A 12,781-nucleotide genomic window follows, 5' to 3' on the forward strand; every position below is an offset into this window, starting at 1 on the left:
AATTTAGAATCACCAATTAATTAATGTGCATTGTGCATGTCTTTGGACCGTGGGAGAAAACTGGAATACCCGGAGAAAACATACAAAACTCCATACAGAAGGCTCCAGCCAACCGGTGGAGTCTAACCCAGCAGATTCTTGCTCTGAAGAAACCACTGTGCCACCCAATATGTAATAAAAATGTGCTGAAAATACTTCAAAAATTCAGGACCTGTATCCTGAAACTGTGTCTGCTGAAAAATAGATGTGTTTTAGAACACAGGAGCTTTATTGCTAAGATGAATGAGTCTTATTCTTATCAGTTTATTTTACTGTCCATTCTGTGCTTCTCTCTTCCAGAATCAGTAGTAAATGGTGAAATGCATCAAAACTGTCTGGTTTCACTTTGATGCTGCTCTCCTACATGTAATTTTCACATTTTATTCAAGAGTTATGATTAATGGCTGTGGTGTTAATGGCACTAATTAGTGCACTGCAGACAGAGCATGGCTCTGCTCCCTGAAGGGCACAGAGTAACCCATACAGGCAGGTATAACACTCAGAATCGACATGCTTTCTCAACCACCAGGACTATTATTCATCTGCTTCCTTTTACATGGTGAAACGTAATATTAATAATAATAGAAAGAAATCTCTCTAAATCAGGCATCTGTATGCACTGATCTTAAAAGAGATCACACTACACACCTTTTTGAAAAGTGTGACTCAATTTACACCATGAAGCACAGAAAATAACCAACCTTAAAAACTCTGTGATGGTTAGCTGACTGACTATCAACTACGTGACACCTCACAGTCATGTCTCCTCCAGCAGATTTCTGCTAACATCTTTGTCATGATGTTGATTAGTTATGGCATGTAGCACAAAGTTTTATTGTAGGGAAAAAAACTGCAAGGAGAGTAATTTGAAAGTCAGTACTGATAAAGTAGAATGTGGAGGTCCCAAAAGAGCGAGAAACCGTTTGTCAGCAAATAAGTTGGGGTGCAGATTGTGAAGTGCTATACAGAGTCACATAAACTGGACTGGACTGAGTGATAAACTGAGAGCTCAAAAGGTGGAGTGGTGAGAGAAATACTGAAGTATAAGTATTAAACTAGTGGCATCAAAATATATTGTTTTAAGTACCACAAGTAGAAGAACCCATAAGCATTACCACCTATTTTGTTTTAATGTTATACCGTAATTGTCTTAATAGCTGGTCATTTTCAACTCAAGACTGATAAAATTGTGGTCCCCACTGGTCCCTTTATTAAGTACACCTTGGACCCTGTTTGCCTTCAGATTAGCTTTTTCTTCTTCATGGCATAGAGTCAACAAGGTGATGGAAACATTCATCAGAGATATTGGTCCACGGTGACACGACAGCATCATAACCTGTGATGTGAACCTCTCGTTCCACCGCATCCCGTTCAGATGACAGATGACTGTGAACTCATTGTCATGTTCAAGAAACCAGTCTGAGATTATTCAAGCCTTGTGACATGGCATGCTATCTTCTTGGAAGCAGCCATCAGATGAAAGGTACACTGTGGTCATAAAGTGGATTTTGCAATATTTGCCTCTGAGATGTAATGAAGTAGAAATATTTACATCCTGCAGTGAGAAAAACCGAGACTGAGGTGATAAACAACGCACTGATAGAAAGCAATTATGGTTTAATGTTTTTACCTTTAGATTACTTATTATTTTAGTTGCTTTTACTTCCTGTAAAACTGAAGCTTTAATGCTCTGGTTGTTAACTGATCATAATAGAATGTGAATATAGTAAACGGTGGCTTTTTTATGTAAGTATTTATTTATTTAAGTCAAACTACAAAAGACCTTTTTGTTTTGGGATGACAGTTACAGATGAAGAAGATGTAATCTCTGTTAGGAGTAAGACCTCAATTTCCTGTCAGTTTGTCAACGGAGAAAAGAGAAACAAGACTTTCAGCACTACGGAGAGCTCCTTAACAATTCCAGCACTATAATCCAGGATCATCCAACCAAATAAATAAAAGAAAAAGTACTCCACTTAAATAATATATATCATATAAAAACCTATATAAAAGCCTATTATCCAGTTATAAGTACTGGCAGTATTTTGAAGTCTACATTTCTTGTAGTTATTGTTTGTTCAGTATTTAGTCTGAATTTTAAAACTTTCCTCTGTTCTGAAGTCTGAGGGATATTTTGGGTAACACAGGCAAAAGCTTACTTGACTAACAATTGTATGCAAATATGTATTTTCTGCTTGCACCAGCACTGTCTGGGAGAGCCTCAAAGATTAATTTGAATTCCTACTAAACAGTCTAACAGTCACCAAGCTATAACTCATCTAATGCGAGGACTGTCAAAGCTATATTTCAGCAATGTCCTTCTTGATCCACGCTGGCTACAACTACTGAGCACAGCTATACCAATGTTATCACAGCCTACAACTTGCCAGTTCTTCCAGGTGTTAATCACTTGCTTTGCTCTTTATGAATTAGTTTTAGTCATCATTGTTTTTCAGTTGACCTTGCCATTTCAGGCTTCTCAGAACTTTTAATTACGTGTCTGATCTGACTGGAACTGCTTTTGTCACTGCCTGCCTGGTCTGTCTTCTACAAAGGAATATATTCCCCCCTTGAAATGCCATTGCATGACATGACATCAAAAGAAATAGCAATCCCAATAGGCCCTGTCTCAGAAAAAAAAAATCCCAATACTGTCTCCTGCCATGAAGACCGATTTGCTACACCAAGGCCCTCTGCTTGAAAGACAATGCCTTTGAAAAGAGTTTCACATGAGCAGAATGCATTGATGTGTGTGACTGTATGATGGAAACACACTGAAGGCATTTATGCTGTTCATGGCAGAAGTGTGACAAAGCAATAACTATTAGATCCAAACATCAGCAGTAATAGACTGCATATCATGTGGGACAGATGTTGGTGTAAGTGGCTATCTACTGAATATACAGCACTGTATTTCATGATTGCTCTGATTTATTACAGTTTTCACATCTCACTGATCCACTACCACGCATGACTAAACCTCCATTATCTGCCACAACCAATACCATTCACTGTAGCTTCTGCTTATTATAATCATTAAAAACAAATATGTTGTTGTTTGGCTATTTCTGCATATCTGCTAACATACCACTGGCCACATATTAAATAGGCGTAAACACGAGATGCCTTTTTGGGGGGGAAATTACAATACTGTGCAAAAGTCTTAATCCACCTCTCATTTCTTTAATGTTTGCTGAGAAAATGGAAAATAAATGCAGTGATTCATTGAAACATATTGAAATACAACATTGAAATGCAGCCTCATAATTCCATCACTTTTGACAACACACCAGGAACCACTGACTGAAATGCAGACCCAAACCCTGAAATAGTCTCCACCTTGTTTTATATCTATAAAACAAGGTGGAGACTATTTCATGGTTTGGCTGTAAACACTCAAAAATACATATTGAGAACCATTTGATTAAAAAAAAAAATAGGATTCATAATTTTCAGATTTTCAGTCCAGTAGTCCAGTTTTTGTTTTTTTTGTTTTTTTTGCAATTTTGCATAACTCAGCATTTTATCCATGTTTCCCTTCCTTTAAGAATGGTTTCTTTACAGCCATCCTTCCACTGAGACCAGTTCTAACGAGGCTTTGGTGAACAGAAGGTGGATCACCTGAAGGTGAATCCAGGACTTGACTTTTAGATACTGTTCATCTGTAGGAGATAATTGTTATTTTGACAGCTTCTTCTCTTGTCCTTTATGTTTCCGAAAGTTACTTCAAATTTTTGAAGTACACGTACACCATGAAGTACACAGCACACCATGTTTTTGGTGTGCCTGTTTGGGAATCACCTTGTTGGTGGAAAAAGCATTATTTTATTGATGTCTTCTTTTTGTAGAGACAAATATTAAAATAGGAACAAATTCAGTGTTTATGTGCAGAACAACTTTGAATGCCCTTCAGAAAGCCTGGAAAACTAGTGCTGCAGACCACTTTTGGCTCCTTGGAAGCAAAACAGAAAGAAGAGAGGTGTGGATCAAAACTTTCACATTACCCTTCACTTGAAGGAAAGCGAGATGTAATGACATTTAACATAAAAAGTCCTGGTCAAACATAGATCACAGAGATTTTATAGAGCTAATTAAGCTAATGAGTCTCTTCAAGTCACTGTCTTTTACAGTTAGCTAGATCAAGGAAGTCTGGATAGACTCAGGGGTTTTCTAGTGGCTTTTATGAAGTGCTTTATTGCCATGGAAGAAATGACCTCTTGATGAATGAAAACAAGTTGAAATCATTTCCAGATGCTGACAGCAAAAAGTGACAGTTTGTTTGTTGTTAACCAGCTACTGAAGTAAGTTAGAATATTTTTTCTTCTGATGTTTCCAAGGTGTATAAAATGAACTTTCAAGCTCATCATGTCAGGAATGCCAACTCTTTAAAAATCTCAGAAAATTTGAACATTTCCAAATCCAACACAACTGGATGACATTACTTCATATGTAATTGGAGAATCTGTTACATGATCAAAAGCATCAAAGCAAGTTGATCTTACAATGAGACTCCAACAGCCTCATAACAACTGAAAGAAAACGGACAAGTTAAGTGCAAGATGAAAAGCAGCTGACTATAGAAATACATTTTTATCTCCCTATTTCATCCGCCGAGGCTCGATAACCTTGTTGCTACTTCTCTAATAATTACACAGAATCTTCTTCTATCAGTGAGTGTGCTGCACAGACAAGCCAAATGGATCAAACCTTTGATGAGATAACAATCCAGGCTAATCAAGATACTGTAAGTCTGTCATAAGACAGGCTTTGCTGTAGAGCTGGCTCATCTTTTTCACTGATTCTGGCTTTTAAGTCCTAAAGCTGAGGCTGGGAAAATACTTGGGAAACCTCTCAACCTGATGCGATTGGACAGCTGCTGCTGAGGTGACTAGCACAGCAGTTAGCTGTAATAGTTTTCTAACAGGGTTGCGAGGCAGCTAAGACCAATTACTTTGGACATTGATTGCTCTCCCTGTCTTTGATCATGTAATTGCTTTGAGCGAGATGAGAGTGGTTCTGCTGCTGAACAGGTGTGTTGAAATCGATTGCAGCAGATTTCTCATTTCTTAGACGAGAGACACAGAATGGCGAGCGTAAATGTCATCATCATTCATAAATTATCTGGTTGTATAAGATCACACTGTAGTTTATTGTTGCTACTTATTATGATCACTGCATTTGAAGATCTGAAGTCCTTGCATCTTGTGTTTCTATACAGGCTGCTGATCATGACTCCAAACATTTAATAGAGTCATTGATTTACATTGGAACACATGGGTGTGGATAATATTACACTTAGTTTAGACTGTATAGCTACAGACACAAAAAATCTGCATTTGCATTCATACTTTCTGTTGACTGGCATTAGGGAAACATCAAAAACAACGTCAGACAATAGCTTTATCAAGTTTTTTGACACATTCACCTGGAAACTTTAAATTATATTTGGAGCTGAAACAAAAGTCTTGAACCACCCCCTCATTTCTTTACATTTGGCTTCCAAAGAGTCAGACTTTCTTGTAATATTTTACAGTGGTGGATGAGTAGTTCTCCAGGATTTCTGAAGGTCTTTTAGAATTTTTATTCAGACATTGGCTACGTTATCACTCATTTTCAGTCCAGTCCTTGTACCAGACCATATTCAAACAATAGTTATTTGTGTGTTAAATCACTGGTCTACGATCATCACACCTTGACAGACCTAAAATATCATCATCAGTTTTACAGCCCTTGAACTGACAAAAGTAAAGACATCACCCACAGCCTGCCATGTCACAGAAAAGTAAGATGGTTAAGTCAATGAGCTGTGCCTTAGACTGAGCCATTTGCATTTCTTTGTAATGACAGTAGACTGACTGACTGAATGTCAACGAACAGGGACATGTTGTTGACATTCTGCTTGTTTTTCTTAAGCTATTATTTGCTAGGTGGTTTAATATATGTGTGTTTTCAGAACGTACACTTAACAGTGAATGAAAGGGAACAGTTTTGAGTTAAAAAATACTTTAATTGATTCAGATAATGTGAGACAACAGGACTGTATGTGGCTTGTGAACCTAATGACTAAATCTCGTGGTCTATACTTCACAGAACTGTGACTCTGAGTGTGTTTTTCTTAGGCTGAATTAATTTGGGATAAATCTTCTGCTGTGCCAAACTGATGAAAAAATTTCTCCAAAAATAAAATAAAGAAGAAATGAAACTGATTATCATAAAGCAACAATAATGTTATATTGTCAAATATATTGTGGCATTTCTACACCAGGGAACAATATAATAAAATTAAAAGAAACAAATCTAACAGGAGTTGCACTAGACAAAAAAACAAACCAACAAACAAACAAACAAACCAGCAGCGCAATTGGAACCTTGTTTGTTGTTAGACAACATTATAATATTTGGACTGATCTAACTGAAAAGACAAGAAATTGTTAAGGATACAAAGCTGAAGCCTCAGGAAACAGATACTGGTAAACACATCTCTGCTGCTGTCTTTCTACAACTCTAATCTATGACAGGAAGAAGAAATTCTGAAAACCCCCCAAACTATAAGTAATGGTCTCCTGGTAACAGGACTTGATGCTCTCAAGGAGAGGATTCCAGGTCAAGCTTTGGGTCAAAACCTGCTTACTGCGTACATGTGTGTATACAAGTATGTGGTTGAGCTCACAAATCCCCATCACTGTCATACATCTTTTATGAGAGTCTTAGGGAGACCGCTGTGGTACTTACATACACCATTAGGATTCTGCACTTCGTGCTAATATCAATACAAACAGGCACAGCGGTCAGGAAATGTAAAAGCTCAGAGGGAGAGAAAGAGAGAGGCTGAAAATGTAGTTATGCAGCCTGAAGGTCGAACAAGCCCATTTATATTTATAGCTCGAAAAAAAATATGCACATCCTTTACTTAAGTCACAGTAGAAATACCAGAAAATGGACATTTATCTGCTGCAAGTTAATGTTCTGTTATTGCATTTCATTTGGTGGATTACACAGTAATTACTGATGCATTAATATGTCAGCGGTCGTTACATGTTGCTAGTTGATGGAAAAAAACAAAAATACTCTTGATCTTTAACAGAGTGTCGTATTTTATGAATGGATAACCGTGTTTAAACCTTTACTCCAACTTTCTTTTATTATGGGTGAGCAAATATTTTACATAAACACTGAAATTACCAAAATATGTTTTTGAAAACATGAAAATATTAGGGTGAGAAGCATTGTGAAAGGCAGGGAAGGGGAAAGCTACCAAGCCACTGCAAATGTGTCAGCGCACAATGAGCATGTACTCCAGAGCCTAAAATAAGAGTTGTTTAATTTAATTTTTAAATTGGACATCTAAACATCGTCTGTCTGCAGGAGTAATGTATAAGCCACTGTTTTCTGTTGGATATGAATCATAGATAAACTAAAGGTAGAACTTAGCTCCTTAAGCTAAGTCATCACAACATAATATCTAAATATATTTGTCTGGAGCTACTTTGTGCCACTGCCCAGCTCTACTGTGTTTTTGTCCATTTCTACTTATTTTCTCAGCATTTTGAGTTAAAACATTTCAACATACATAACTTCAAATTTTGAGATAACGCCAAAATTTGTCTATTTAAAGTATTCTGCATTTGTTACATCTGTACATCATAATTTACTGTAATATACATGCAGAATATTAGAGCTTGCTTTTTTAACGTCAGTATTAACAATGATAGCAGAACCAATGGCATCAATGAATTCCAGTCTAAGCATAGATGTAGTGGGTCTCATTAAAATGAACTGTCATGATTTAGACCCAAGTTTGAGTAATATCAACAGATCACTTTGGTCTTAAAAATGAAAGTGTTCCTATGCTTCCACATTTTGTATTATTTAACAAAATCTTTTGCACATAAAGTTACATCTAATCCTAACTGGCGAATTCGTTTTGAGATTGGGTTGTTTCCTACCTGCGCTGTTAAGTCTGTTTACATCAAACTCTGGTATCTTTTCTTTTTATATATATATATATATATATATATATATATATATATATATATATATATATATATATATATATATATATATATATATGTATGTGTGTGTGTGTGTGTGTGTGTGTGTGTGTATGTATGTATGTATGTATGTATGTATGTATGTATGTATATATATATATATATATATATATATGTGTGTGTGTGTGTGTGTGTGTGTGTGTATGTATATATACACACACACACACACACACACACACACACACACACACACACACACACACACACACACATACATTAGGGATGGGTATCGAAAACCGGTTGCCACTGTTTCAATTCCTTGGAATTGTTTGCCATTTTTGCAAACGATTCCCTTATGGATTCCAGTCGCCCCGAATGACGTCACCACGTTGCGGAGCCTCATTTACCTGGCAGGAAACACGGCACCTAAGCGGCTCAAACGCTCAAAAGTTTGGTTATACTTTACGAGAACGGAAGACAACAGGGCAACTTGCAATACTTGCAAAGTAGATATTTCATTTAAGGGAGGAAACACTACGAATATGCAAAATCATTTGCTCACAAAACACGCGATGACCTTAAATGAATGTCGTGTTTTTAATTCCGCTCCGGACTCGTGAATCTCAACCCAGCAGCAGCGGTAACGTTTGCACGTCCTCTCCCGTTAATGTGGCAGGTAAATAATCAACTAACAGTGCATATTATGTTAGCGCGATCTGCCTTATTACAAAACCTGCCATTACTGTGCATTTAGGTGACCATGATGAGAGAGACAGACAGAGTCTGGCTCAGATGCTGGCAGTTCTCGCTGCAGTCTACTGGTAGCGTCTCCTTTCAGGCCAGGATAGACGAATGTCACCGAGCAGTGACTAAATTTGTGGTAAAAGGCTGCCACAGCAGATGCCCTGATTTTCAGTAAGTGAATGTGTTTAATTGTAGGCAGGGACATTACTGGATATTCTTGTGTAGTTGCCACAGAACAATTTATGTTATACTTTGTTATTGCTACAGAAGAATATTTATTTTATTATTTTACATTTACATTTTTTTTTTCCTGGGGACCCCGTGACACCCCATTGAAGAGCCGTAGGCGGGATCTCTTAAGATCTCACTGTTGGGTTTGTAAGGCCATGTTACTCCTAAATTTCTACCTTGTTCGAAGAGAAGATATAAAACAAAGTTCTAAGCTAATCGACCTTAGTGTTCTCCTTTTTAAAAAAAAAAAGAATCGATAAGAGAATCGATAAAGAATCGAATCGTTAAACAGAATCGAAAATGGAATCGGAATCGTGAAAATCTTATCAATACCCATCCCTAAATATATATATATAGCAGCTGGATAGCATAGTGGTTAGACTACAGGCCTTTGGAGCAGAGGACCAGACCATAGCAACCTCCCTGAACAGGGTCCAGTAACCATCACGGTGGCAGACATCCAAGCAAGGGTCTCCAGTATGAAGAGTTGGACAGCACCAGGCCCCGACATGGTTCACGCCTACTGGCTGAAGACCCCAAGAACCCCAGGACCCCAAGAAGGGACCGGTCCCATACAACTACCGCCTCAGTACTACATGGAAGCTCCTGTCAGGCATCATATCGGCTAAGATGAACAGGCACATGGGTCAATACATGAGCAGGGCACTGAAAGGGATTGGCAAGAATACCAGAGGCGCAAAACACCAGCTACTGGTAGAAAGAACAGTCAGCCGAGACTGCAAGACCAGGCTGACCAACCTGTGCCTGGATTGATTACCGTGATCAGGTACCCAGCTGGTATAATAAGTTGGCCAAACGAGGAGATAGAAGCCACTGACATAAAGACAAGAAAGCTCCTTACCATGCATGGAGGGTTTCACCCCAAGTCCAGCACCCTGAGGCTGTACGCTAAGCGGAAGGAAGGGGGCCGGGGACTGGTGAGTGTCAGCACCACAGTCCAGGATGAGACAACGAACATCCAAGAATACATTGGGAAGATGGCCCCAACTGACCGAGTGCTCAGTGAATACCTCAGGCAGCAGAAACCCAAGAAAGAGGAGGGAGACGAGGAACCATCATGGAAGGACAGGCCCCTGCACGGTATGTACCACCAGCAGATAGAGGAGGTGGCTGATATCCAGAAATCCTACCAGTGGCTGGACAAAGCTGGACTGAAAGACAGCACAGAGGCACTAATCATGGCAGCACAAGAACAAGCTCTGAGCACAAGATCCATAGAGGCTGGGGTCTATCACACCAGGCAAGACCCCAGGTGCAGGCTGTGTAAAGATGCCCCAGAGACAATCCAGCACATAACAGCAGGGTGCAAGATGCTAGCAGGCAAGGCATACATGGAACGCCATAACCAAGTGGCCGGCATAGTGTACAGGAACATCTGTGCCGAGTATAACCTGGAAGTCCCGAGGTCAAAATGGGAGACGCCCCCAAGGGTGGTAGAGAATGACCGAGCTAAGATCCTGTGGGACTTCCAGGTACAGACGGACAAAATGGTGGTGGCTAACCAACCGGACATAGTGGTGGTAGACAAACAGAAGAAGACGGCCGTAGTGATCGATGTAGCGGTTCCGAATGACAGCAATATCAGGAAGAAGGAACACGAGAAGCTGGAGAAATACCATGGGCTCAGAGAAGAGCTCGAGAGGATGTGGAAATTTAAAATTAAACCACAGCAACCACAGCCTCCCAGACACTGTTCAGAGAGGTGTACTGTTTTCCCTCCTTGTAAATCTCACATTTGATGATGGACCACAGGTTCTCAATGGGGTTCAGATCAGGTGAACAAGGAGGCCATGTCATTAGTTTTTCTTCTTTTATACCCTTTCTTGCCAGCCACGCTGTGGAGTACTTGGACGCGTGTGATGGAGCATTGTCCTGCATGAAAATCATGTTTTTCTTGAAGGATGCAGACTTCTTCCTGTACCACTGCTTGAAGAAGGTGTCTTCCAGAAACTGGCAGTAGGACTGGGAGTTGAGCTTGACTCCATCCTCAACCCGAAAAGGCCCCACAAGCTCATCTTTGATGATACCAGCCCAAACCAGTACTCCACCTCCACCTTGCTGGCGTCTGAGTCGGACTGGAGCTCTCTGCCCTTTACCAATCCAGCCACGGGCCCATCCATCTGGCCCATCAAGACTCACTCTCATTTCATCAGTCCATAAAACCTTAGAAAAATCAGTCTTGAGATATTTCTTGGCCCAGTCTTGACGTTTCAGCTTGTGTGTCTTGTTCAGTGGTGGTCGTCTTTCAGCCTTTCTTACCTTGGCCATGTCTCTGAGTATTGCACACCTTGTGCTTTTGGGCACTCCAGTGATGTTGCAGCTCTGAAATATGGCCAAACTGGTGGCAAGTGGCATCTTGGCAGCTGCACGCTTGACTTTTCTCAGTTCATGGGCAGTTATTTTGCGCCTTGGTTTTTCCACACGCTTCTTGCGACCCTGTTGACTATTTTGAATGAAACGCTTGATTGCTCGATGATCACGCTTCAGAAGCTTTGCAATTTTGAGACTGCTGCATCCCTCTGCAAGATATCTCACTATTTTTGACTTTTCTGAGCCTGTCAAGTCCTTCTTTTGACCCATTTTGCCAAAGGAAAGGACGTTGCCTAATAATTATGCACACCTGATATAGGGTGTTGATGTCATTAGACCACACCCCTTCTCATTACAGAGATACACATCACCTAATATGCTTAATTGGTAGTAGGCTTTCGAGCCTATACAGCTTGGAGTAAGACAACATGCATGAAGAGGATGATGTGGACAAAATACTCATTTGCCTAATAATTCTGCACTCCCTGTATGTAGCCCATGATGTAAAATTAATTTGACGTGTTCGGCTTACCAAATAACTTTTCATAACTGTACAGACTGTGAAATGACATAGTTTTAATGTCCATATGGAAAACATCAAGAACACTGTGATGTTTTCCAACACAATAAAGAATACCTTCCACCATGATTTACAAAACAAAATAAGATTTTAGTGGCGCTTGTACTATATGTAACCTTATGTAACTGGATGCTTCAGTGTCAATGAAAGATACAGTTACGCAAGGTTTTAAAAAAAATTAAAAAAGACTTGCAAAAACTTCAGCAGGGGATTCTTACCGCCCTGTGCATCTTGTCCTCCAAATCCTGGTTGATCCTCTGAAGAGCTGCATAGCTACTCTGGATCCTGCAAAAAAAAAAAAAAACGAACGGAGAAGTTAACGCACTTAAAAATGCAAACTGCACAATATGACGAGTAAAGGGTGTTTTACTGTTCGTAAACCAAAACAAGCAGCGGTGATCAGCACATAAATTTAGAGGAATAAAACATTTACAACATCAGCGCTGACAGAAAGTCTCAGATGGGATTTGCAGGATATCTTAAGTTCTTACTTAGACTTAAGGATCACTGTGGTTATAAATCTGCTGAACTAAAATGCCACAAAAAGGGCTGATGATATGTTTAAGTGCAACACCAGGGGAATCTAACACATAAAAAGTGGGCACAAAAAACTTTTACATCCATAAATATTATATGAAAAGAATAAGGAAGCATGACTATGACTTTATAGTTAAATACCACATAAGTTTTTTCCTCCCTTTTAAATTCTGTTTCTTCATTTTCTGTAGTTTTTATCATTTTGTTATTTTCCCTTACTGATAATATTAGTATTTATTATCGGTTTTGCTCTTAAGTAGACCATTGCATTAGCTTAATGCTTAATGTAACATGCCCCTGATTTTATATTTGTTAACTTATTCCTCTT

General features: G+C 39.2%; 1 protein-coding gene across 2 annotated transcripts in view; it reads right to left on the reverse strand.

Moving 5' to 3' along the window:
- begain (brain-enriched guanylate kinase-associated) overlaps positions 1 to 12,781 on the reverse strand; it is a 59,027-nt gene that overhangs the window by 15,442 nt on the left and 30,804 nt on the right. For both annotated transcript variants that reach the window (XM_026152006.2, XM_026152009.2), the window contains exon 4: positions 12,135 to 12,201. In XM_026152006.2, coding sequence (XP_026007791.2) covers positions 12,135 to 12,201 — 67 coding nt within the window. The remainder of the gene's footprint in view (positions 1 to 12,134; positions 12,202 to 12,781) is intronic.

This window comes from Astatotilapia calliptera, chromosome 19 (assembly GCF_964374335.1).
Source record: "Astatotilapia calliptera chromosome 19, fAstCal68.1, whole genome shotgun sequence".
In the NCBI taxonomy this organism is placed as follows: domain Eukaryota; kingdom Metazoa; phylum Chordata; class Actinopteri; order Cichliformes; family Cichlidae; genus Astatotilapia; species Astatotilapia calliptera.